The following is a 27091-nucleotide window of genomic DNA, read 5'->3' as shown; positions in this document are numbered from 1 at the left end:
CCAAGTTTGGACTTTTAACAGCCAGTACACTGGAATATGCAGAGCTGATTTATTTGCTGTTTAGTCAGCAAGACCAATTGACGTAATAAAACTCACTACGCACTTGGTTTGAGTATAAAGCAAGGCTTTAATCAACTTGTTTCAGAACATGGAGGTCTAGTTGTACTTTACTAGTTCCTGTCTTACAAAATGTCCCTGGGCAAGCTGAGCCCACGCCCGAGTATTTATACTCCTTGGACGGCGCCACCAGCTGGCCATCCAGTGTTATTTCATGAGTCGTTTCTTCATGATGAGATTTATAACACCAATAAAATGTATTAACAAATTCTTAAGAAGACCTTAAGTTGCAGTTCAGGTTTACAGACTGTGGTCCTCTGTGTAGTGCTGACAAGTCATTCAAGTTAGTCGACTGTAACGGACACGTTTTGCTTGTGACAGACATTAGCCACTAGATTTTATGGCTTCACAACTTACTTGCATCAGTGAACCTTGTGAGATTTGTTGACATTATATTCGCCCAGCTCCTCCCATGATTCAGTTGGTAAGTTTGTGTCCGACATCTTGATTTTTCAATTACATAGAAACATAGAAGATAGGAGCAGGAGTAGGCCATTTGGCCCCTCGAGCCTGCTCCATCATTTAATGAGATCATGGCTGATCATCCAAATTCAGTACCCTGTCCCTGCTTTCTCCCCATATCCCTTGATCCCTTTAGCCTTAAGAAATATATCTAACTCCTTCTTGAATATATTTAATGAATTGGCCTCAACTGCCTTGTGTGGTAGAGAATTCCACAGGTTCACCACTCTCTGGGTGAAGAAATTCCTCCTCATCTCAGTCCTAAATGACTTACCCCTTACCCCTTATCCTTAGACTGTGACCCCTGGTTCTGGACTCCCCCGCCATCAGGAACATCCTTCCTGCATCTAGCCTGTCTAGTCCTGTTAGAATTTTATAAGTTTCAATGAGATCCCCTCTCATTCTTCTAAACTCTAGCGAATATAAGCCTAATCGACCCAATCTCTCTTCATACGTCATTCCTGCCATCCCAGGTATCAGTCTGGTGAATCTTCGCTGCACTCCCTCCATGGCAAGAACATCCTTCCTCAGATAAGGCGACCAAAACTGCACACAATACTCAAGGTGTGGTTTCACCAAGGCCCTGTACAACTGCAGCAAGACATCCTTGCTCCTGTACTCAATTCCTCTCGCTCTGAAGGCCAACATACCATTTGCCTTCTTAACCGCCTGTTGGCATTCTTTTAATGGCAGTAGTGTTTCATTTTCTTTAGTTGGGGTTAAAATAACGCCGATCAGAAAGTCTAGGGTCCAGTGTGGAACTGAGGGATGCCAACCAGGAAGTGTCCCATGTGTCATCCTTGGTCTGTGCTGAATCTTTCTTTATCTCAGGCAGTTGTCTATTGGATGTTAAGTATGTGTCCCCCTTAAAGGGGCACAACCCAATGGAAAAAACTGTAACTTAACAAAAAACAAATTAAAAGGAAACTTAACAAATTAAATTGGAATACTGTACCTTGCGGTGATGAAGCACTCCAGTCCCTCCAGAGTCCCACTGGTCGCGGAAAGCCTCGAGCGTGCCGGTGGACACCGCGTGCTCCATCTCCAGGGACACCCGGGCGCGAACGTCGGCTCGGAAGAGAGGCAGGCAGACAGGCCGAACGACCTCCCTCGACCGCCCGCTGCCTGGACCTGTTGATGGCCACCTTGGCCAGGCCCAGAGGCAGTTCTGTGCTGAGTTAGTTGCTCTCAAACTATCCAACAGCACGGGCGCTACGATTGGCTCCAGTGCCCGAGAGCTAAGGAGGGGAACAAATCAGCCAGGGTTACCTACCGTTCTGGATCGCAACGCTTGTGGAAAATACGGGATCTATGGGCATGGTAGGTCGGAGGACAGGATGGGACTTGGCTGTGCTGCCCGCTGTGGTCTAATAAGTGACACTTGCACAAAGAGTGTAGCACTGGGGCCGAGGTGCTGAACAGTGTGCTGGTGCCTGAGGAACTGTAATCCAGCAGGGCAGCACCTTCAGAAGGTGATTACATTTGGAGAGTGGAGCATAGTAGTCACCACTGAGTACGTGCACTGACTACACCACTGACTATGTGCCACGTTGGAGCTTTGTGAAGAAATCTCCTGCCCACCAGCTGAACTCAGAGTACGCATTGTGAGAAAGAATTCAAAAGGCAGCAAAAGTTGTAGATTTGGTCTTACAATTAAATAAATACATTTAAAATGTAGTACTGTAATGGGCGTACTACCTACTTTGACACAAAGGGAATGATATCAGTATTTGTGACAGTGCATAATATTTGCAGGTTACATTGTACTCGGTGATAAAATAGAGCGTTACTTGGATACAATTTTGCTCAATCAAACCCTTGGGTGTTCCCACCTTTATATTATGAAAAGAAAAACCTGTGAAGTAAATAAAGAGATAAAGTTAACAAATAATAAAATTAAAGGATGACCCCATGGCCCCATTTACTTGCTTTCCTCTTTTCGAGATTTGCGGTTATCTACAGACTGCCACAGCAGGAGTCAAGGCTTTAACTGTTGTGCTGCCACTTCCAGCCATGCTTTCATAAGAACATAAGAAATAGGAGCAGGAGTCGGCCATTCGGCCCCTCGAGCCTGCGCCACCATTCAATAAGATCATGGCTGATCTTCTACCTCATCTCCACTTTCCTGCACTATCCCCATATCCCTTGATTCCCATAATATTAAAAAATCTATCGATCTCTGTCTTGAATATACTCAACGACTGAGCCTCCACAGCCCCCGGGGTAGAGAATTCCAAAGATTCACCACCCTCTGAGTGAAGAAATTTCTCCTCATCACAGTCTTTAATGGCCAACCCCTTATTCTGAGACTGTGACCCCTGGTTCTAGACCCCCCAGCCAGGGGAAACACCCTCGCTGCATCTACCCTGTCAAGCCCTGTAAGAATTTTGTATGTTTCAATGAGATCACCTCTCATTCTTCTAAACTCTAGAGAATATAGGCCTAGTCTACTCAATCTGTCCTCATAGAATAATCCCCCCATCCCAGGAACCAGTCTGGTGAACCTTCGTTGCACTCCCTCTATGGCAAGTATATCCTTTCTTAGGTGCACCTTGTTTCAAATTCTATGGGGCAGCAACTTCAACAATTTACACTTATACAGTGTAATGAAAGGCCTGAACACACTTTGCAAAGTCTGTGGCAGGGGAGGTAACAGACACCAAGCTGTAAGTGGGAGAGGAGCGTTAGAGAAGGTGATCCAAGTCACAGAGGCAGGTTTTGAAGGTGCGGAGAGATGGGGGTTAAGACCACAATGGCTGAAAGCTCTGCTGCTAATGGTGAGGGGGAGGGAACACACAGAAATCCAGACTCCGAAGAGTATAGGGTACGAGCTGGAGAAAGTTGCAGAGATGGTGTAGAGTGAGTGAGGCCATATAGGGATTTGTGAATGAGAAGAAGGATTTTGAAATCAGGAAGATGGGAAGCCAGTAGAGGTTAGCAAGGACTAGGGTAATGGGTGGGGGGGGGGGCAGGACTTAGTACAAGATTGGATATGGACAGCGGAGTTCTGGATGAGAATTTGTGCTAAGCAGACCTTGCCAGGCCCACTAGGAGGGTATTGGAAAAGTCGAGCCCGGAGGTGAGAAAAGTGTGGGTAAGTGTTTGAGTTACAGTGGGGGTGAGGGAGGAATCGAGGTTTGGTGGTGTTTCAGAAAGGGAAATAGGCAGTCTTTGGTGACAGTCTTGGGCTTTGCAACAGAGCTCCAGGGTGGAGCAGGTCATCGTAGTTGAGCACTATGGGGGTTTAGTGTGAGGAATCGCCTGTGGAGGGGGGGGAACCTGACTTCAGTTCAGGTCCGGCCAGGTTCAGTATGGTCAGAGTTCCAACTTCAATCTGACGCTGATAGGACTCTCAATTATCTGTCAGTTTTGATTATCCACAGGGGAGGTTGGGAAGTGGGTCCTGCTATGACAGTGGATAATGGAACTCCCACTGTAATAATGAAGATAAAACAAAGGAAGAAAAACAATGAATTAATAGCAAGGCATGGCCTTGTTTTTAAAATAGCCAACTTAAACAAACAAAAACTAAAATAATTATACAATGCTCCCCCTCCCCGCCCCAATGGATCAAACGTTTGCACTATTGCAGCATTAGGTCCAAGTTTGTCCAAACTGTTACACTACAAATGGGTACCTTGCATGCTAGGGTCAAGCTTTCTGTTCCTCTCATGGGAAAGGAAGTAAGTGAGTGCAAACCACTTATCCCTCATTGGGCAAAAGACGTTCTGGAGAAGCAGGCATAATGGCAGAAACTCCTATGGAAAAGATTCAAGAATTTTGTAAACATTTCAGACATTTTTTGACATGCAGCTCGGAATGTTGTCTCAAGCAAAAAGGCTTTAATGTTTTTCACTGATCCGAATCTAATTGTGTGTTCCATCAACAGGTATAAAAGGGCAAGTATTTGATGAGATAAACAATACGCTTTCTGGAGCCCAGGTGCAAATAGACAACCGTGAGATGCTAATCCCCTTTAATACCTCTGCTTCAGGGGAATACTACAGGCTTTTACTACCTGGTACATATACAGTTAAGGTATTAGCTTCAGAAACTTTCAGTTTCAAATGTTTTTTGAACTTCAGGTTGAAATTCAGGGAAATGTTACTCACCACCTATGAGAGCCAAGGTTCTTTCAAAAAAAATTAACCAATTGTTATACTATATTTATCAATGACTTAGATGAAGGAATAGAGAGCTGTATATCCACGTTTATTGACAGCAGTAAGTTAGTTGACACGGTAAGTAGTGTAGATGGGAGCAGAAAGTTGCAAAGGGACATTGATGGATTAAGTAAGTGGGCAGATGGAGTTCAATATGGGGAAGTATGAAGTCATCCATTCTGGAGCTCAGACAGACAGATCAGAGTATTTTTCTAAATGGTAATAAGCTCGGAATTGTGGAGGAGCAAAGAGATTTAGACGTCCCTGTACAGAAATCTCTAGTGGACAGGTACCAAAAATTTCTTTAGAGGCTGATGAAATGTTAGCCCTTATATCAAGGGGGCTGGAAGTTCTGCTGCAATGGTTAGACCGCATCTGGAGTACTGCACTCAGTTCTGGGCACTGCGGGAAGTGTTCAAGAAGGATGTACTGGCAATCAGTTCGGGAAGGATATACTGGCAATCAGTTCGGGAAGGATGTACAGGAAACTTTCTGGTATCCGGCACGCACGGGACCGACTTGGTGCCGGTCCATCAACAATGCCAGATAACGGAGCGCTATAGTTAAAAGATACGGAGCTTCTGAACTCCGTCTAAAGCAACAAACCCTGTTGCTTAGCAACAGCTTCAAAACAATCGGCACAGCTTGCAAGCATCTCTGTAGCTTAGCAACAGCTTCAGCTACACGCTTGCACAGCCACAAATGAGTAAAAAAAGTAACTAAAAGTAAAAAAAGTTACCTGAACCGACTCCTGAATTTTGCCGGTGGATAGAGCGTTCCGGTTATTTAGTGGCCGGTTAATCGAAAGTTTCCTGTACTGGCCTTGGAGGGGGCGCAGCTCAGATTCGCCATAATGCCGGGATAAAAGGGTTAAATTATGAGGAGAAGTTGCATAGACTAGGCTTGTATTCCTCTGAGTATAAAAGATTAAGAGGTGAACTAATTTAGGTGTTTAAGATGATTAAAGGATTTGATAGAGAGAAACTATTTCTTCTGGTGGGGGAGTCCAGAAAAAGGGCCCAAAACCTTAAAATTAGAGCCAGGCCGTTCAGGGGTGATGTCAGGAAGCACTTCCTCACACAAAGGTTTGTGGAACTCTGGTACCCTCTCCCCCAAAAATCTGTTGAAGCTAGGTCAGAGGTGCCATCTTTCGGATGAGACGTTAAACCGAGGCCACGTCTATTCTCTCGTAAAAGATCCCGTGGCACTATTTAGAAGAAGAGCAGGGGAGTTATCCCCGGTATCCTGGCCAATATATATCCCTCAATCAACATCATTATCACATTGCTGTTTGTGGGACCTTGCTGTGCGCAAATTGGCTGCGTTTCCTACATTACAAGAGTGACTACAATTGGAAAAAGTACTTCATTGGCTGTAAAGCACTTTGGGATGTCCTGAGGTCGCGAAAGGTGCTATATAAATGCAAGTTTTTCTTCTAATAAGTTCAGTGTGGTGGCACTAATCCGTACACAGGTTCAATCCCTGTTCTGCGTGGGGCCACAGTTAGGACTTCATAACTGGTCCTCAATGCCCCGTTGCTAGGCAGCGGGCGGAGAGGAATCAGGCCAGAGTTCCCACTCCTGGTAAATGCACCTGTGTGGACAGCAGGTGAAGGCAGGGTCTGGCTCAGTTGTGGTGTTCTCCACAGTTGATTAGCCTGCTGAAGCTGCCAGTTAAACAATGGGCATTTGGCTGAAGTATCAGAGAGCAGCTGCCCGTGCCAGTGGCACTGTACAGCAGCATGAGTCAGCACCTTCTGGGGGAACGTTCACGCACGGGGAAGACAAATGTTTGTAACAGATTTTAAATGAGAGTCTGATACATGCTGTTTTCTTTCCTATAGGTGACTAAGGAAGGTTATCAGCAGTCAACAGTGACTATAACCTTACAAGACACCTCTTCATATCCATATAGTGCAGCAGCTGTAAACTTTATTCTGAAAAGAGCAGACAAATCAGTCAAACCCGAACCGACTGTAACACCATCATCAAACCAATACTCTTTCAGTGCCGGAGAACTTACCGGTATCTGTATTGGTGCGGCTGTTGGAGGCGTTCTATGTGGACTTTTGGCTTTCTACCTCATAAAATCTCAGATAAGTACGTGGGAAACTTTATTTGTTGCCATAAGAATTATTGCAAAACAAAAAAGGTTTATCATCAGTCATTTTCATTTAAAGGAATCGCCACATCACTAAACAGGTTCAGAGAAGGCCCTACAGCCCATTTGATCTCATCCTTCCAGAATACAAACCCTACTGATTTCCCATTACAGCACTGAGCTGCTTCATGAATGGGTTTACAGAGAAACTATCTCCTCTAGCAGGAGAATCTATAACAGAAGGGCGTAACCTTAAAATTACAGCTAGGCCATTTAGGAGTGAAATCAGGAAGCACTTTTTCACACAAAAGGTAGTGGAAATCTGAAACTCGCTCCTCCTAACGCTGTGGATACTGCGCCAATTGAAATTTTCAAGACTGAGATTTTTGTTAGGTAAGGGTATGAAGGGATACGGAACAATGGAGTTGAGTTACAGATCAGCCACAATCTCACTGAATGGTAGAACAGGCTCGAGGGACTGAATGACCTCCTCCTGTTCTCATGTTCCAATTTACAAGCTGCCTCTAACTAGCAGTATTAGAGCATAATGGTAACAAGGGACAACCAAGAGACTCTGGTACATTTACAGGTGTTTCCGCTAATAACATTTGGGATTATGTGGTAGTTAGGTGCAATACAAATCCTTTTAAGCGAATAACAGATGAATATTTATGTTAAATGATTGATCATATGTTGGACATTACTTACATACAATTACAAGGTGTCCCTTTCCTGTATACATACATGATTTCTGTTGGGATTTTGTTGCAACCATCAACATGATTACAGCAAATACAAAGTCGCTTGCAAGCCAGAAATTCCTACTTGTAAACAAGGTCCAATCAGAGGGGGGCAGAAAATGATAAATGATAACATTCTTTGCCGATGTGTTTTAAAAGTTTCACTGTTGTGAATCCTCCTTTATGAATAAGTGTCCCACTACTTTTGAAACTGTCCTCGAAGGCAGGGAGGGTCGGAGAATCAATAGAGGCTAATAAAAACAAAAAATGCTGGAAATACTCAGCAGGTCAGGCAGCATCTGTGGAGAGAGAAACAGAGTTAATGGCCCCTGATATTAACTTGGAGGATGGGAGGGAACGGGGGTGCTGTTTTGCGGTCGGGAAACGTGGAAGAACAGGTTTCCCTCAGGCCCTGATGAATTTAACGGCAAGGCCTGATTAACATTTTTTGGCACCGTTTCCCGAATGCAGCCAGCCAGATTGAGAGACTGGGCTGGCTGTCGGATGGGAAGGCCTGCAGCTGGGGAGCAAGGAGGGGGGGGGGGAGATTGTGGGTCGGTGGCCGTGGATCCATCGTGGGGTGGGGGGGGATGTCGGAGACACATCAGGGGCGGCGGAGACATCGGAGGGTCGGGGTGCGGTTAGCAGGTAAGCTAGATCCAGCAGGTAAGTGGAAAGGCACTTGGAAGGCACTTACCTGCTGGATCCAGCAGTCCTCACCTCCCTTTGGTTGCCAGTTGAAATTTAAAATGGAGATTAAATCTGAGGCACGCAGCCTCATTATAATATTTAAACAACCAACCCACCTTCTGAGAGCAGATTGGTTGCTGGCCTTCCCCCCTCCCGCCCCTCCCCCGCTCCCCCCATTCCCCCTCCTACCACCCCCCCCCCCCCCCGCTCCCCCCATTCCCCCTCCTACCTCTGTTAAAACTGGAATTGGGCAGGTTGGAAGCATGTTAGGGTCGAGTTTGAGATTTTTAACATTTTTACATCCCACCCGACCCAAACCCACCCGTTTTTGGGAGTTAAAATTCCCGCCAATGTTTCAGGCCATTGACCTTTCATCAGTAGAGGGTAACTAGTGCTCATGACCCCTCTTTACAAGCAAGAATTTCTAGATTGCGGTCCAGAAATTCACCATAACAGGGGCACTTGCCTGAATTTATGATTTAAAAATGTTTTAGAATGTCAAACAATTTTAAATACTCTGAATAATATATACAAATCAATGTGCATCCCTTCTGATTGCATGAGTTTTCAATTCTTAGTTAGACTTCTAAGCAATGTCATTGGCCAGTGGCAATCATATATCATGGCTGTAGCTAGTCATATGACCAACCCGATAGATCTGTGTTTGATTGATAGGACTATGGGTCAAAGTTAGTAAAGACAGGTCAGAAGGGGGCAAGGAATTGGTGGGTTCCTATTTCTGGAGTAATGGGTCATATAGCCACGTGGCCATTTCTGTGGTAGCCACCGCTCACTGGTTTTGCATACTGTGTTTGGTCCTTGGGAACAATGTGACTGAAAATGTAATTTGTCACTGCCTACAAAAGATAGGTACTGCAGGGAAATCAGGGCCAGCGTGATCTCCTGGACTATTTTCGATCGCCGAGATGGGTGGGAGAGGAATTTCCCAGATTTGTTCCCCCTAAATTGGCCTAGGTTTTTTACCTGGTTTCTCGCCTCTCCTAGGAGATCACATAGTTTCAGGTGGGGTGGAGTGTATATATTGGGATAAATGTAAGAAGTCACACAACACCAGGTTATAGTCCAACAGCTTTATTTGAAATCACAAGCTTTCGGAGCGCTGCTCCTTCGTCAGGTGAAGTGGAGAAATGCATAAAGACACAGCTTATATAGTCAGAGAATCATGTCAGATGTTTACAGGTAATCTTACCAACTGCCATTTATCACACCTCGGCAGAGAGATAATCACAGCAATCAAAGGTGTGAATGGTGTCCAAACAGGTCAGTCAGGAAAACATTACATCAAAGAACAATGAGGTGGGGTCACAAGGGGTCAAATATTGCAGATGCTGGGGTCTGTGTGAAAAACAAAAAAACAGACAAAAAACATTTTTTTTGCTGGAAATCACAGCAGGTCCGGCCGCATCTGTGTAGAGAGAACAAGCCAATGTCGACTCGAGTCTGGATGACCCTGTGTCAGGTGGGGTTACATGTAGCGTGACATGAACCCAAGATCTCGGTTGAGACCGTCCTCATGGGTGCAGAACTTGGCTATTAGTTTCTGCTCGACGATTTTGCGTTGTCGTGTGTCTCGAAGGCCGTCTTGGAGAATGCTTACCCGAAGATCGGAGGCTGAATGTCCTTGACTGCTGAAGTGTTCCCCGACTGGGAGGGAACACTCCTGCCTGGTGATTGTTGCGCGGTGTCCGTTCATCCGTTGTCGCAGTGTCTGCATGGTCTCGCCGATGTACCATGCTCCGGGGCATCCTTTCCTGCAACGTATGAGGTAGACAACGTTGGTCGAGTCACATGAGTATGTACCATGTACCTGGTGGGTGGTGTCCTCACGTGTGATGATGGTATCTGTGTTGATGATCTGGCATGTCTTGCAGAGGTTGCTGTGGCAGGGTTGTGTGGTGTCGTGGTCGCTGTTCTCCTGAAAGCTGGGTAATTTGCTGCGAACGATGGTCTGTTTGAGGTTAGGCGGCTGTTTGAAAGCGAGTAGTGGAGGCGTGGGGATGGCCTTAGCGAGGTGTTCATCATCATCGATGACATGTTGAAGGCTGCGAAGAACATGGCGTAGTTTCTCCGCTCCAGGGAAGTACTGGATGACGAAGGGTACTCTGTTGGTTGTGCCCCGTGTTTGTCTTCTGAGGAGGTCTATGCGATTTTTCGCTGTGGCCCGTCAGAACTGTCGATCGACAAGTCGAGCGTCATATCCTGTTCTTACAAGGGCGTCTTTCAGTGTCTGTAGGTGTCCATCGCGTTCCTCCTCCCAGTATTGGGATACACACAGTATGACAATTGTGTGGGACAGGCTCGAAGGACCAGAGGGCCTTTACCTGTCAGTTATTGTTCGTATGTTCGTTCGTATTGGTCAGTAGTAACCATTGCTTCCTGGTACCTACATGACTATAACAAGGAATGATTTCACAATGACATCATTGAACACCTGATGTTTCCATGGTTACTAAAAAACTCCCTTCAAACGTTGCATTCAGAATATAAATTGGGAGTGTTAGGTGCAGCACCTTCCTTCTTGCCACTTTTTATAAAGTTGATATACCTATCAATTCCTCCAATAAAAGGCGAAGAGTTACGAAGGTGACTAAAGGTTTTTATTGACTAAATAACAGAGCCCACTCTCGTGGGTGATCCGATCCAAGCAGGAGGAATACCAGTCAGTCGCTCACCTTTATACCTGGCCTGGTGGGTGGAGCCAAGGCGGAGTCGGCGGTGGTCATCCCAGGTATAGCAGTGTGGCAAGAGGCGACCTCGTACCGTGATACAATAGTGGTCAGTGATACAGTTATAACGAACAGTGGTGAACAGTGCTAACTACTAACAGTGATACGATAGTGAACGTGGTTTACCACATTCACCCCTTGTTTAGAATTAAGTCCGGCGGGGTGAAGTGTACTACCAATTCTGGTAGGTCAGTCTGTCCGGAGGCTTCGTAAGCCTCTCCGATCGCCGCAGCGGTGGTGTTGCCTTATCCGGTGCTGGTGCCTTATCCGGTGTTGATGCTGGTGTTTGCGTGGTCGGCGAGGGCTCGTGGGGTTCCGGCATGCCGTCTACCTGGGCTGGGGTTGGGGGGGGTGGTGGCGGTGTTTCCGGATCGGCTGAGGGTGCGAGGTCTCGTAGGGAGACAGTGTCCTCCCGCCCGTCTGGGTACGCCACGTAGGCATACTGGGGGTTGGCGTGCAGGAGGTTCACCCTCTCGACCAGGGGGTCCGTTTTATGGGCCCTCACGTGTTTCCGCAGCCAGACCGGCCCCGGGGCGGTCAGCCAGGTTGGTAGAGTGGTTCCCGTAGTCGACTTCCTGGGGAAAACGAACATTCGTTCATGGGGGGTGGTGTTAGTGGCCGTGCAAAGTAATGACCGGATGGAGTGCAGCGCTGTCGGGAGGACTTCTTGCCAGCGGGAGGTTGGGAGGCCCTTAGACTTTAAGGCTAAGAGGACGGCCTTCCATACCGTCGCGTTCTCTCTTTCCACCTGACCGTTACCTCTGGGGTTGTAGCTGGTGGTCCTGCTTGCTGCAATACCTCTCTCTAGGAGGAATTGCCGGAGTTCCTCGCTCATGAAGGAGGAGCCCCGGTCGCTGTGTATATAGTTCGGGAACCCGAACAAGGCGAAGAGGGCATTCAGGCACTTGATGACCGTGCTACTGGTCATGTCGGGGCAGGGGAAGGCAAAGGGGAAACGGGAGTACTCATCAACGATGTTGAGGAAGTACACATTACGGTCAGAGGACGGGAGGGGCCCCTTAAAGTCGATGCTCAGGCGCTCGAAGGGGCGGGTGGCCTTGATCAGGCTTGCTCGGTCCGGCCTATAGAAGTGCGGTTTGCACTCCGCACAGGTCTGGCAGTTCCTGGTCATGGTCCTGACCTCCTCGATGGAGTAGGTCAGGTTGCGGGCCTTAATGAAATGGTAGAGTCTGGTGACTCCGGGGTGGCAGAGCTGGTCGTGGAGGGTCTGAAGCCTATCGATATGCGCGCTGGCGCATGTCATTCGTGAAAGGGCATCAGGGGATTCGTTCAGCTTGCCTGGCCGGTACAAGATCTCATAATCGTAGGTGGAGAGCTCGATTCTCCATCTCAAAATCTTGTCATTCTTGATTTTGCCCTTCAGCTTGTTATTAAACATGAAAGCCACCGAACGCTGGTCGGTGAGGAGGGTAAATCGTTTGCCTGCCAGGTAGTGCCTCCAGCGCCGTACTGCCTCCACGATCGCCTGGGCCTCTTTCTCGACCGACGAATGTCGGATCTCGGGGCCCTGTAGGGTCCTTGAGAAGAAGGCCACTGGCCTCCCCTCCTGGTTTAGGGTGGCGGCTAAGGCGAAGTCGGATGCGTCGCTCTCCACCTGGAAGGGGATGGACTCGTCCACTGCGTGCATCGTGGCCTTGGCTATGTCTCCCTTAATGAGGGAGAAGGCCGCGCACGCCTCCTCCGTGAGGGGGAAGGAAGTGGCTTTCAGGAGGGGTCTGGCTTTGTCCGCGTAATTGGGTACCCATTGGGCATAGTAGGCGAAAAGCCCCAGGGTTCTCCTAAGTGCTTTAGGGCAGTGGGGGAGGGGTAGCTCCATGAGGGGGCGCATTCTTTCTGGGTCGGGGCCGATGATTCCGTTCTCCACTACGCAGCCGAGGATGGCAAGGCGTGTGGTGTTAAACACGCATTTCTCCTTATTGTAGGTGAGGTTCAGCCGTTGGGCCGTACGGAGGAATTTCTCCAGATTCGCGTCATGTTCCTGCCGGTCGCGGCCACAGATAGTGACGTTATCTAGGTAGGGGAATGTAGCCTGCAGTTCGTTCTGGTCAACCATCTGGTCCATCTCCCTTTGGAAGACCGAGACCCCATTAGTGACACCGAAGGGGACCCTAAGGAAGTGGTATAGGCGCCCATTCGCCTCGAAGGCGGTATACTGGCGGTCCTCAGGGTGGATAGGGAGTTGGTGGTAGGCCGACTTCAGGTCGATGGTCGAGAATACTTTATACTGTGCAATCTGATTGACCATGTCAGATATGCGGGGGAGGGGGTATGCGTCCAGCTGGGTATATCTGTTTATGGTCTGGCTGTAGTCGATGACCAGGCGGTTTTTATCGCCGGTCTTAACGACCACGACCTGGGCACGCCAGGGGCTGCTGCTCCCCTCGATAATGCCCTCTTTCAGGAGGCGCCGCACCTCAGAGCTAATGAAGGCTCTGTCCCCGGCGCTATACCGCCTGCTCTTGGTAGCGACGGGTTTGCAGTCAGGGGTAAGGTTAGCAAACAGAGAGGGTGGCGGGACCTTGAGGGTGGAGAGGCTGCAGGTGTTACGCGGTGGGCGGTTTAACGTTTGCTGGTTGTTGACTGTGAGTGGGGGGAGGGGTCCACCGTATGCTAGGGTTACGCTTTGGAGGTGGGATTGGAAGTCCAGCCCTAGTAGGACGGCAGCGCAGAGATGGGGGAGGACGAGGAGTTTAAAGTTTTTATACTCCGTGCCCTTAACCGACAGGGTCACGACACAGTAGCCGCTGATGTCCGTGGCGTGGGACCTCGATGCCATCGAGATTCGGCTGCGCGTTGGTAGGACAGAGAGGGAGTAGTGGCTCACCGTGTCTGGGTGGATGAAGCTCTCCGTGCTTCCGCTGTCGAACAGGCAGGTCGTGGCGTGGCCGTTCACTTTGATGTCCATCATTGACTTGGACAGATGGTGCGGGCGGGCTTGGTCCAGGGTGACGGAAGCTAGTGTGTAGCTGAGCGAGTCGTTGTCATCTGCGGGCGAGGCGGTCGGGCGTGGTGAGTAAAATGGCGTCTCCCACGAGGTAGGGCAAAATGACGGAGAAGATGGCTGCCCCCGTAGCTCACATGAGGCACTATTGGGGTCGGTTGCCTTAATCAAAGATGGCCACCCCCATGACTCATGTGTGGGGATGCTGGCCTCAGTTGCCCTAAACAAAGATGGCCGCCCCCATGACTCATGTGTGGGGATGCTGGCCTCAGTTGCCCTAAACGAAGATGGCCGCCCCCATAGTTCGCATGCGGCACTGCTGGCCTCTGAGGATCCGCTCCTGCAGGCCTTGGAGAAGTGGCCTTTCTTCAGGCAGGTTCTGCATGTGGAGTTCTTGGCTGGGCAGCGCGACCTCGGGTGCTTCTCCTGGCCACAAAAAAAACAGCCGGCGGCCCGATCGCGGATGCCCGATGTCGGGGCCGGTGGCGGGGCCGGTCGGGTCCGGGACGCCGACGCAGAGGTAGGTCCCGGGGGCGGCGCTGGGAAGGGTGCTGTGGTAGGGGTCGGGCCCGAGTCCCAGGGTCGCGAGCAGTACCTGGTGAATGCTTCCTGATCTTGGTGGGCCACTTCCAGGGAGATAGCGAGGGCTTCAGCTTTTTCCATGCTGAGGTCTTTAGCTTCCAGCAGTCTTTGCCGTGAGTACTCGGACCGTAGGCCTTTCAGGAATGCGTCGCGGATATTATCTTCAGTATTTTCGGCTGCCGACACCGATTTAAAGTCACAGTTCCTGGCGAGTGCATATAGCGCCTGTGAGAATTCGGCTACTGATTCTCCTGGCTGTTGCGGCCGTGATCTTAGGAGGTGCCTAGCGTACATGTAGTTTACCGGGGTCCGGTACTTCTGTTTCAGCAGGTTGATGGCGGTCTCGTAGGTAGTCATGTCCTCGATGAGAGTGTATACTCTCGGGCTCAGTTGCGCCTGCAGGACACTTAGTTTGGATGCCTGAGGGACGCTGGATTCTCTCAGGTATGATTCGAAGCAGACCAGCCAGTGTTTAAAGTCTGCGGCTGAGTTTGCTGCTCGTGGGTTCAGGTCCAGGTACGGCGGTCTGAGGGCTCGCAGCCAAGCTGGCTGGTGTGGCTGTGCTCCTGGGAGCTGCGCTGGTGGCTCCTCCGCCGGTTGTGACTCGTTGTCGGACATCATTAAATTTAGTCAATAAAATTGATATACCTATCAATTCCTCCAATAAAAGGCGAAGAGTTACGAAGGTGACTAAAGGTTTTTATTGACTAAATAACAGAGCCCACTCTCGTGGGTGATCCGATCCAAGCAGGAGGAATACCAGTCAGTCGCTCACCTTTATACCTGGCCTGGTGGGTGGAGCCAAGGCGGAGTCGGCGGTGGTCATCCCAGGTATAGCAGTGTGGCAAGAGGCGACCTCGTACCGTGATACAATAGTGGTCAGTGATACAGTTATAACGAACAGTGGTGAACAGTGCTAACTACTAACAGTGATACGATAGTGAACGTGGTTTACCACAAAAGTTAATACAGATAATGGTGAGTAATGGAATAGCAGTGATATAGTATAAGAAGAAAGAACTTGCATTTATATAGCACCTTTCATGATCACAGGAGCATCCCAAAGCATTATGTAGCCAATTAATTACTTCTGAAGTGTAGTCACTGTTGCAACGTCGCAGCTAATCTGTACACAACAAGGTCACACAAACAACACTGACCTAAATGACCAAGTATTGAGGGATAAATGTTGACCAGGATACTGGAAGAACCCCTACAAAAGCAAAAAAACTGTGGATGCTGGAAATACTCATGTGGAGAGAGAAATAGAATTAACGTTTCAGGTCGATGACCTTTCGTCATAGTTTATGTCCGCCTCAATTTAACATTTCATCTGAAAGATGACACTGCCAACAATGTAGCAGTACTGCACTGAAGAGTCAGCCTAGATTATTATTATTTTTATTCATTGAGTGGGTGTTGTTTGCAGAGCCAACATTTATTGCCCTTGAGAAGGTGGTGGAGAGCCTGCTAGGCCATTTCAGAGGACAGTTAAGTGGGTAAGGACAGCAGATTTCCTTCCCTAAAGAACATTAGTAAACCAGATGGGTTTTTATAACAATCCGATAGCTTCATGCTTTTTATTCCAGATTTATTTAATTAACTGAATTTAAATTCCCCAGCTGCCGTGGTGGGATTTGAACTCACGTCAGAATCATTAGTCCAGGCCTCTGGATTATTAGTCCAGTAACATAACCACTATGTTACCGTTCCTCATCTGTTGAGTGGGGCTTCAACCCACAACCTTGAGAGTCAAAGACAGCACTGAGCCAAGGCTGACACCTATTATAGAGTCATAATGGCACAGAAGGAGGCCATTCAGCCCATCCAGTCCGTGCCGGCTCTCTGTAGAGCAATCCAGTCAGTCCCATTCCCCCGCTCTATCCCCGCAGCCCTGCAAGTTTATTTCCCTCAAGTGCCTATCCAGTCTCCCCTTGAAAACATTCAGTGTCTCCGCTTCCACCACTTCCGTCGGCAGCGATTTCCAGGTCCTCACCACTCGCTGCGTAAAAAGGTTTTTCCTTACATCCCCCCTGTATCTCTTGCCCAAAACCTTAAATCTGTGTCCCCTAGTCCTTGTACCATCAACTAGTGGGTACAGTCTTTCCCCGTCTAGCCTATCCAAACCCGCCATAATCTTGTACACCTCTATCAAATCACCCCGCAACCTCCTTTGCTCTAATGAAAACAAATCCAGCTTCTCCAACCTGTCCTTGTAGCCAAGATCCCCCATCCCCGGAACCATTCTGGTAAATCTCCTCTGCACCCTCTCAAGTGCCTTCACATCCTTCCTAAAGTGTGGTGACCAGAACTGGATGTAATACTCCAGTTGTGGCCTAACCAGCGCGTTATAAAAGTTCAGCATATCTTCTCTACTTTTGTACTCAATACCTCTATTTATGAAGCCCAAGATCCCATATGCTTTGCTAACCACTCTCTCACTATGTCCTGCCACCTTCAGGGACCTATGCACATTAACTCCCAGGTCCCTCTGTCCCTGCACACTCTTTAAAACTGTGCCATTAAGTGCATATTGCCTCTCCCTGTTCCTTCTGCCAAAATTCATCACCTCACACTTCTCTGTATTAAATTCCATCTGCCACTTGTCTGCCCATTCTGCTAGCCTTTTTATGTCCTGTTGCAGTCGATTGGTATCATCACTGTTTGCCACCCCCCCAATTTGGTGTCATTGGCAAATTTAGAAATTCTACTCTGTATTCCAATATCCAGGTCATTTATATATATCAAAAAAAGCAGTGGCCCCAGCCCTGACCCTTGGGGATCACCACTGTCTACCATCCTCCAGTCTGAAAAACAGACAATGACCACAACTCGATATTTTCTGTGCTTAAGCCAATTCCTTATCCAAGCTGCTACTGACCCACCTATTCCATGAGCCTCAATTTTGTTAACCAGCCTTCTATGTGGTACTTTGTCAAATGCCTTCCTAAAATCCATGTAGACAACATCCATTGCATTCCCTTCATCAATCCTCCCTGTTACTTCATCAAAAAATTCAATTGGATTAGTCAAACACGATCTGCCTTTTACAAATCTGTGTTGGCTCTCCTTAATTAGCTTAAACCTCTCCAAGTGCCCGTTAATTTTTTCCTTGATTATTGTTTCTAACACTTTACCCACCACTGATGTTAAACTGACTGGCCTGTAGTTACTAGGATTGTCCTTACCCCTTTCTTAAACAATGGTGTCATATTTGCCACTTTCCAATCCTCAGGCACCTCCCCTGCATCTAGGGAAGATTGGAAAATGATGGCAAGCCCTTCCACTATCTCCTCCCCCAATTCGCTTAGCAACCTGGGATGCAAGCCATCTGGACCAGGCGACTTATCTGCTCTAAGCATACCTAGCCTTTCTAGTACACCCTGTCTATCAATTTGCACCCCTTCCATTGCTTCTACCTTTTCCACTTCTACTGATATTTTGTCAGCATCCACTGTAATGTATATACCTTTAAGTGGGGAACTACTTTTTACAGCTCATGTATACTGTAGTACCGGCAGTGACCACACCTGTATATAGCACTGAGTAGTAATCGGTACAGTTCAGTTCCAGAGTGAGCCACGTTGAGCAAACACCTGTTGTACTGTTCTCCTGCAGTCTTGTGTCTCACTACTGACGGACACAACATTGGCGACGAGACAAATTCGATCCTACCTGCAACTCTGCATCACCTCCCAGGGATTCGTTCCTGGAGACCAGTAGATTGGAGGTCAAGGCCAGAGACACGGGCGTCGACCACGGGCAACCGCCCAGTCATCCAACAGAGACTCGAGAATTGCGGGGGAGGCTGTTGAGAGCCAGGCTTGGCTTTCCAGTCGTGGTGGTCCAGCGAAATGGGCTGGCAACAGGTAGTGCGCAGACCCTTCCCGGACAGCGGCAGGCTAGAGTCCGACCGAGCGGCACAGCAAAGGGCCGAGCAGCGTCGACAGGGGAGAGAGAGAGAGGGCAGAGCGCACAGGGCGCAGCCAGTGTTCAGGGGCCGAGCAGCGTCGAGGAGAGGGAGAGAGACGCGCAGAAAACCGCGAGGCGCCGCCATTGCCACAAGGACCGCCGAGAGTGGCGTTGGCAGCAGCGCAGGAGAAGCGCGCGAAACCTACAGGGCGCCGCCATTGCCACGAGGACCGCCGAGAGCGGCGTTGGCAGTGGCGCAGGAGAAGCGCGCGAAACCTGCAGGGCGCCGCCATTGCCACGAGGACCGCCGAGAGCGGCGTTGGCAGCAGCGGGGGAGAAAGGAAAGTGCGGGAGATGCCATTTTAAGCCATTTTAAACCACACCCAAAATGCCAAAGAGTGGCAGTATCACCGCATTTGACAATGAAGTCGAAGATTGGACTACATATGTCGAATGAATAGAGGTATACTGCAAGGCAAATGAGGTGTCAGATGACAAGAAAGCGCCGGTATTGTTAAATTTAATGGGTGCAAAGACGTATGGCTTATTACGAAATCTAGTAACCCCAGCGAAGCCAGTGGAAAAGAGTTTTGGAGACGTAGTGACGATACTACAGGAACATTTAAACCCCACACCGCTGCTGATAGCAGAAAGATTCAAGTTTCACAAACGGAACCAGCATAAGGATGAAAGCAATGCTGAATATTTAACAGAACTGCGCAAACTATCGAAACACTGCCAGTTTGGAACGGGACTGGCAGATACCTTAAGGGACAAGTTTGTGTGTGGGCTGCAAAGTGAAGGAACCCAGAAACGGCTTTTATCTGAAAATGACCTTACGCTGGACAAGGCTTTTAGCATTGCGGTATCATATGAAGCAGCAGCACGGGGCGCTGCAGAGATACAACAGAGACCGCAAGAATATGGCACAAACTAAATGTCATACAGAACAGAGAAGTGCTATCGCTGCGGCAGAACAACACACGACCACAATGATTGCTGGTTCAAAGACAAAGTGTGCAGACAGTGTGGAAAAGTAGGACACATAGCACGAGTCTGCAGGTCGGGAAAGAAAACCAGCAATAAGAAATCTCCAAAAGAAAAGTACAAGAAGGTACATAAGGTGACGGAGAATAGTGCAGACGAACAAAAGAGTGATACTGACTCCGAAAGCAGGGAGCTGAGCTGTCTGAAACTGCATAATGTGATCAAAACGGAGGATCACCGAACCATTTGGGTCACTCTCAAGATAGCAGGAGTCCAGGTAAAAATGGAATTGGACACAGGATCAGCCCTAACAGTCATAAACCGACGGGACTATGAGCGGCTATTCTCACACATACCCTTGAGAGACACAAAAATTATTTTGAAGACGTACATGGGGCAAAAAGTCTACCCCAAAGGAAAAATAAGGGTGACTGTTATATATAACGGTAAGGAAATACCAAAAGTAGACCTGTATGTATTGCAAGATGGAGGACCACCATTACTGGGACGTGAATGGATCCGGAAAATACAGCTGGATTGGCATTCCATACAAGCACTGACTGTGGCTGCCAAAAAGGATGACGACGTCACAGCTGGGCGACTGTCAAAGATCCTAACCGACGTGCAAGAAGTGTTCCAGCAAGGAGTCGGAACACTAAAAGGCATGACAGCAACAATTAAAATCGAAGAAAACGCAAGCCCAAAATTTTTTACGGCCAGACCGGTACCTTATGCGATCCGCCCAGCCGTCAAAGCAGAGCTGGAGAGTTTGGAACGTTCAGGAGTACTGTCCAAGGTAGACTGGAGCGAGTGGGCTACACCCATCGTCCCTGTGATGAAAAAGTCGTTGAGCAGCACGCCTGGGGAACCAAGGAAGGTTCGCATCTGTGGGGACTTTAAGGTAACAGTGAACCCAGTCCTTCACACCGTACAATATCCACTTCCGCGGATTGAAGATATTTTCGCCTCGCTATCTGGAGGGAAATGTTTCACTAAGATTGATCTGGCCCAAGCGTATCTGCAAATGGAGGTAGAAGAAGCATCAAAAAAATACCTCACAATCAACACCCATAAAGGTCTCTACCAATACAACCGGCTGGTATTCGGGGTAGCATCAGCTCCGGCTATTTGGCAAAGGGCAATGCAACAAGTCCTGCAAGGGATCCCAGGGACCCAGTGTTATTTGGACGACATCCTGGTCACAGGCGAAAATGACAGTGATCACCTCGCCAACCTGGAGCAGGTGCTCACTAGATTGAAGGAATATGGGCTCCGAGCTAACCGCCCCAAATGCGAGTTTTTTAAAAAACAGATCTCGTATTGTGGCCACGTTATCGATAAAGAGGGGTTACATAAGTCCCCAGAAAAGATTGAGGCAGTAGTCAAGGCTCCAGCACCGGAAAACGTGTCACAACTGAGGTCGTTCCTCGGGCTGGTAAACTACTACCATAAGTTCTTGCCAAATTTGTCTACAATACTACACCCACTGAACACCCTACTGCAAACTGGAGTGCCATGGAAGTGGAGTGACGAATGTAAACGAGCTTTCCAGAAGAGCAAAACACTAATCACATCGAAAGAGGTATTGGCCCATTTCAACCCAGCACTACCAATTCGGTTGGCGTGTGATGCGTCACCCTACGGCATTGGAGCGGTGCTGTCGCACAAATTCGTGGACGGCTCAGAGAGGCCAATAGCCTTTGCGTCACGATCACTAACCTCAGCCGAGCGTAACTATGCCCAGATTGACAGGGAGGCCCTCAGCCTAGTGTGGGGAGTGAAAAAGTTCAATCACTATCTGCACGGGCAGAAATTCACCTTGCTGACTGACCACCAGCCTCTTGTCTCCATTTTTAATCCGAAGAAGGGCGTTCCGGTGATCACTGCGCAACGACTACAAAGATGGTCACTCTTTCTAGGGGCGCACCACTATGAGATTGAATATAAGGGCACGAAACAGCATGGAAATGCTGATGGGCTATCACGCCTGCCACGGCCTACTGCGGAGGAAGCACCAGCAGTGGATCCTGTCAAAATATTTCATTCGACTATAGTTGAATACCTACCGGTAACTAACGCTCGTATAGAAAAGGAGACCCGAAATGACCCGACACTGTCTCGGGTATATGATTTGACGGTGAAGGGATGGCCAGCACATGGCGACTCACTGTTGCCAGCATTCTCGACAAGAAGAGAACAGCTGTCAGTGTGCCGGGGGACCTTGATGTGTGGATCCCGAGTGGTAATTCCACCCAAGTTAAGGGATAGAGTGCTCAATGAGTTTCATGAGGGTCATCTGGGAGGGGTAAAAATGAAAAGCCTTGCCAGGGCTTATGTGTGGTGGCCGGGAATCGATAAACAAATCGAGGACCTGACCAAGAGCTGCTCAGGATGCCAGAAAGTCCAAAATGCACCACCACATGCCCCTCTACACCCATGGGAGTGGCCCTCATCTCCATGGCAACGGGTGCATATTGATTTTGCTGGTCCATTCATGGACTCAATGCTTTTAATAGCCGTGGATGCGCACTCTAAATGGCCTGAGGTCATCAAAATGTCCTCCACCACCACGGAGAAAACTATTGCGGTCCTACGGACCATTTTTGCCAGGAACGGCTTGCCAGAACAGATTTGCTCCGATAACGGACCACAGTTTGTGTCCGAAGAGTTCCGGAGGTTTATGCAGAAGAATGGGGTAAGGCATTACACATCCGCCCCGTATCATCCAGCCACAAATGGATTGGCTGAGAGGTTCGTACAAACCTTTAAGAAGGCAATAAAGGCTATGTACAATGACAACATTCCGCTGCAGCATAAGGTGGACAATTTCCTGTTCGCCTACCAGAATGCGACACATGCAGTCACCAACCAGGCCCCGGCCATGATGTTCTTTAACCGAAGGTTAAGATCTCGCCTGGATTTGCTCAGACCAAACGTACGAAGAGATGTTGAGAGTAAGCAATTCCAGCACATCCATGAGAAGCCAACAAGGAGCTTGAATGTAGGGCAACCAGTCTTGGCCCGCGACTACCGAACAGAAAAATGGCAGCCAGGAACAATATGCACACGGCAGGGCCCACTAATGTACACAGTGGACGTTGGGGAGAACATCGTGAGACGCCATGCTGACCAGATCCTGGAGTCACAGGAACAAGTCAACCCCATGCCTCGCCCATACGTACCTGGTGAGGAACCCGACGTACAGGTCACATCTACCCCAGAAACAGTAGCATCGGAAGCTGATGATCCAACCGACGACAGGGTGCCAGAATCGCCTCCGCACCAAGAGCGAGACACTCGGGAAAGGCGCTATCCAGAAAGGATCAGGAAGCCTCCCCAAAGACTGAATATATAAATGGACTATTTTCAGCTAACGTTGTATGTTAAAAGTGTTAATTGTAATTAGTTTGATATTTAATTGTTAAATGAGTGTTATGGTACTGTTAATCTAAAAGGGGAGGAATTGTAATGTATATACCTTTAAGGGGGGAACTACTTTTTACAGCTCATGTATACTGTAGTACCGGCAGTGACCACACCTGTATATAGCACTGAGTAGTAATCTGTAGAGTTCAGTTCCAAAGTGAGCCACATTGAGTAAACACCTGTTGTACCGTTCTCCTGCAGTCTTGTGTCTTACTTCTGACGGACACAACATCCACCTCCTTAGTAAACACCGATACAAAGTACTCATTGAGTATTCTAGCATTGCCCTGTGCCTCTAAGCATATATCGCCTTCTTTGTCCCTAATAGGGCCCACCCCGCCTCTTACTAGCCGCTTACTGTTTACATGCGGTAGAAGATTTTTGGGTTCCCTTTTATGTTAACCGCCATTCTACTCTCATATTCTCTCTTTGCCAATCTTATTTTCATCTTCACTTCCCTTCTCAACTTATTGTATTTGGTCTGGTTCTCCCTTGAAGAATTCACCTGGCATTCATCATACACCCTCTTTTTTTGTTTCATCTTCTCTATCTCCCTCATCATCCAAGGAGCCCTTACTTTGGTTCTCTTACCCTTCCCTCTTGTTGGAATGTACCTAGCCTGTACTTGGAACATCTCCTTAAAGATCTCCCATTGTCCCGTAACAGTTTTTCCTGTCAGTCTTTGGTTCCATTTTACTCTGGCTAGATCCTTTCGCATCCCATTGAAGTTAGCCTTATTCCAGTTTAGAAGTTCCACTCTAGATTGTTCCTTGCTCCTCTCCATTGCTAATCTAAATCTTATGATACGATGATCACTTGTACCCAAGTGTTCTCCCACAGACACTTGGTCGACCTGGCCCATCTCATTCCCCAGCACCAGATCCAGCAATGTCTCCTTCCTAGTTGGGCCAAGAACATACTGGTCAAGGAAATTCTCCTGAACATACTTCAGAAATTCCTCCCCCTCCTTTCCCTTTACCCTAGTATTCTCCCAATCGATATTTGGATAACTAAAGTTCCCCAATATCACCACTCTATAGCTCTTGCATATCTTTGCGATTTCCTTGCAGATTTGCTCCTCTACCTCCCTCTCACTATTTGGAGGCCTGTAGAATACCCCCAATAGCGTGATCATACCCTTTTTGCTCCTCAACTCTAACCAAATGGATTCTGTCCTTGTCCCCTCAAGAACATCCTCCCTTTCGAACACTACAATGTCTTCCTTAATCAGCACTGCCACCCCACCTCTCTTTTTTCCTTCCCTATTTTTTCTGAATACCTTGTACCCTTGAACATTAAGTGCCCAGTCCTCACTGTTTTTAAGCCACATTTCCGTTATTGCTACATCATATTGCCACATGGCTAATTGTGCTTGTAGCTCACCAACCTTATTCACCACACTTTGTGCGTTTATGTACATGCATTCTAAACCCATTTTTGAATTTTTCGTAGTCTTTCTTAGTCTGCTCCTATCTAGTATGGTACTACTTCCGCCTCTAGTACTACTTTCTTCTCTAGTACTATTCACTCTTTTATGCACCTTATTCCTCTTTTCTACTCCTATATGCTGGTGCCCATCTCCCTGCCAAGCTAGTTTAAACCCTCCCCAACAGCACTAGCAAACCTCCCCGCAAGAATATTGCTCCCGGCTCTGTTGAGGTGTAACCCATCTGGCTTGTAGGATAACATGTTTTCTTTCAAATCAATGGGGATTAGTTAGTTTTAATAAACTAGATTGACAGCTGTTGTCAAAAACTCTTGGCAGAGAGAATTAAAAAAAACAAATTAGTTGCTCTTCAGCAATTTGTAAGTTCGTGCTGAGGATGGAGTTGAACCTGGGCCAAGGTGGGAGTCTGATTCAGCTGTAATATGAACTACTCTCCCTTGAGCACAGCTCACAACTCTGATAACTAGAATGGTTCTACAATTTATAAGAGGCTCTTAAAAGAGACAGATTTGCTTTTAAAATGTGTTCCGTTGTGACTGATTAGTGTCTTCTTTTTCAGAGAAAGGATTGAAGACCCAGTCACAGACCGTGGATGTTAAACAAACTGAGCCTTCTGATTCCACTGACATGACTTTGTTTTAATCCCACTGCAACACCTTCCCGTTCAGGGCACAGGAATAGTTCTGGAGTTGGAAAAAGCCGTTAGACCCATCAAAACCCATCCTTTTTTGATTGACCTAACCCCTAAGTATCTGAATTCTCACAATTCCCCTTAATCTCTTCACACTTTAGGAGCCCATCTCATAGATGCTCGAACCCATTCAAACAGTCCATTTTGATGATCTTCCCTGGTAACTTATTCCACCCTCTGGGTGAAAAAGTTCCAGCCAGTTTCCCTTCTTGCTTCAAACCTCCCAAGTCCTGATACTATGACTCCCCTTGCTCAACTTTAACGTGTGGCATTCCAACCCTTTCATAGAAACATAGAAGATAGGAGCAGGAGTAGGCCATTCGGCCCTTCGAGCCTGCTCCGCCATTCAACGAGATCATGGCTGATCATCCAAATTCAGTACCCTGTCCCTACACCGACAGCCATCCCACCCAAGCCCTATCCCCGTAACCCTACGTATTTAATCCCCCCTAACACTAAGGGCCAATTTTTTTTTATCATGGCCAATCAACCTAACCCGCACATCTTTGGACTGTGGGAGGAAACCGGAGCACCCAGAGGAAACCCACGCAAACACGGGGAGAATGTGCAAACTCCACACAGTCACCCGAGGCCAGATTTGAACCCGGGTCCCTGGCGCTGTGAGGCAACAGTGCTAACCACTATGCCACCGTGCTGCCCTTTCAACATTGCCCAAATCAATTTCCCTTAATTTTGAATACTCAGCAGTTTCGCTGTTTTAAAACAGTTCACCTTTCTGCGCGTAATTATCATTTCAGTCTCTCAGTGAACGTGCAATGCGCTTTGAACACTGTGTTCATTCGCCAGCTTTGATCCATCAAGCTGACATACACCATTGCCTTCCGCGACCCCTACCCACCCTCCCCCGAAACCCATGCAATTTCCTAGAAAAATCAGAGGCAAAAAGTGGGGTGGTGTGGGGAGCGGAATTCAGGAAAATATCTGGGAAATTACTCTCCGACTACCTAAGGCAATCAAGCAAGACTCCAGGAGTCCGTAGTAGTCCATTACTCCTCATAATCACAGCCAACTAGCAACTTACCCTCTATAACTGGAAACATCCATTTCGTTCAGGAAGTTGCCAAGTTCCCTTTTCAAGAACTGCGGTGAATCGATACCGTTAGGCAGTCTGTGCCAGCGATGATGACTGCATGAAAAGAAATAGCTCCTGGTGTATAACCTAACCCTTTGCCAATGAATTTTAGATGCAAGCTCTCTAGTCCTGCCTTCCCCATCCAACTGAACTGAGTCCAATCCCAACATCACTTTAAAAACGTCAATCAGATCCCCATATCTATAACCGTCTCAATTGATTTGTAAAGAAAGTGGTGATATTACTGAAATATCAAATAATAAGTTTAGCTTTAAAATAAATGATGACCAATGAAAACAATTGGGACACACATGCGAAGACCGCCCTACCTGGGAAAGCTGCAATTTTCCTCTGCCCTCTTACACTCGGATTGTTTGTTGATAAAAAACGTACATGGTGATGGGTTCTAGATGTTTTTGATTCTTTTTGAGCACGCCGTCAAAATCAAAGAACATAAATAACAATGCCAAAATGTGTCAAAGATAATAGAGAGCACGCTAGATTAACAATTCTGTTTTGACTGAACTATCAACAGGGCAAGCCATTTGGCGAAGCCCAAAATTCTGCTCCAAGTCCCACAAATTTCTAAGCAATTTGCTGCACAGTGTACCGGGGATGTAAAAATGTCAGTCTCTGAGTGCTAAATCACCCGCCACAGCCTTCAACAAGTGTGAGTGTACTATCTATCCAAAGGAAAAAGCCTTTATTTCAGATGATACTTGTTGCCGCGTTATTTGATTCTAATTGTGGTGACCTTAATCATTCAATTCGAGTGCAGGCAGTCTGGTTTCCAGTGAGTTTATGATTTATATATTTAAATGTAATTTTAAAGCACTTTCCAAAATAAATGATTGTGTTGAAATAAATCTTCTGCATCTGGTTTCTTTTAGCATACTGTCTTTTCGCCTCTAGGGCCTGGGTTTCAATCCAGCCCAGACTGATGGGATCTGCTAGCTGTAAGAAGAGTCCTGT

General features: G+C 47.7%; 1 protein-coding gene across 1 annotated transcript in view; it reads left to right on the top strand.

Annotated features, from left to right (window-relative positions):
* LOC147102416 (carboxypeptidase D-like) overlaps positions 1-26985 on the top strand; it is a 256138-nt gene extending 229153 nt beyond the window's left edge. Inside the window, exons 31-33 of the mRNA XM_085964833.1 lie at positions 4469-4617; positions 6586-6841; positions 24895-26985. Of these exons, the coding sequence (XP_085820959.1) occupies positions 4469-4617; positions 6586-6841; positions 24895-24977 (488 nt within the window). The 3' untranslated portion in view covers positions 24978-26985. The remainder of the gene's footprint in view (positions 1-4468; positions 4618-6585; positions 6842-24894) is intronic.
* The last annotated feature ends 106 nt before the right edge of the window (positions 26986-27091 follow it).

This window comes from Somniosus microcephalus, chromosome 22 (genome assembly GCF_052327205.1).
Source record: "Somniosus microcephalus isolate GS21.2 chromosome 22, FLI_Smic_1.0, whole genome shotgun sequence".
In the NCBI taxonomy this organism is placed as follows: Eukaryota; Metazoa; Chordata; class Chondrichthyes; order Squaliformes; family Somniosidae; genus Somniosus; species Somniosus microcephalus.
This window is presented reverse-complemented; position numbering and strand designations above follow the sequence as displayed.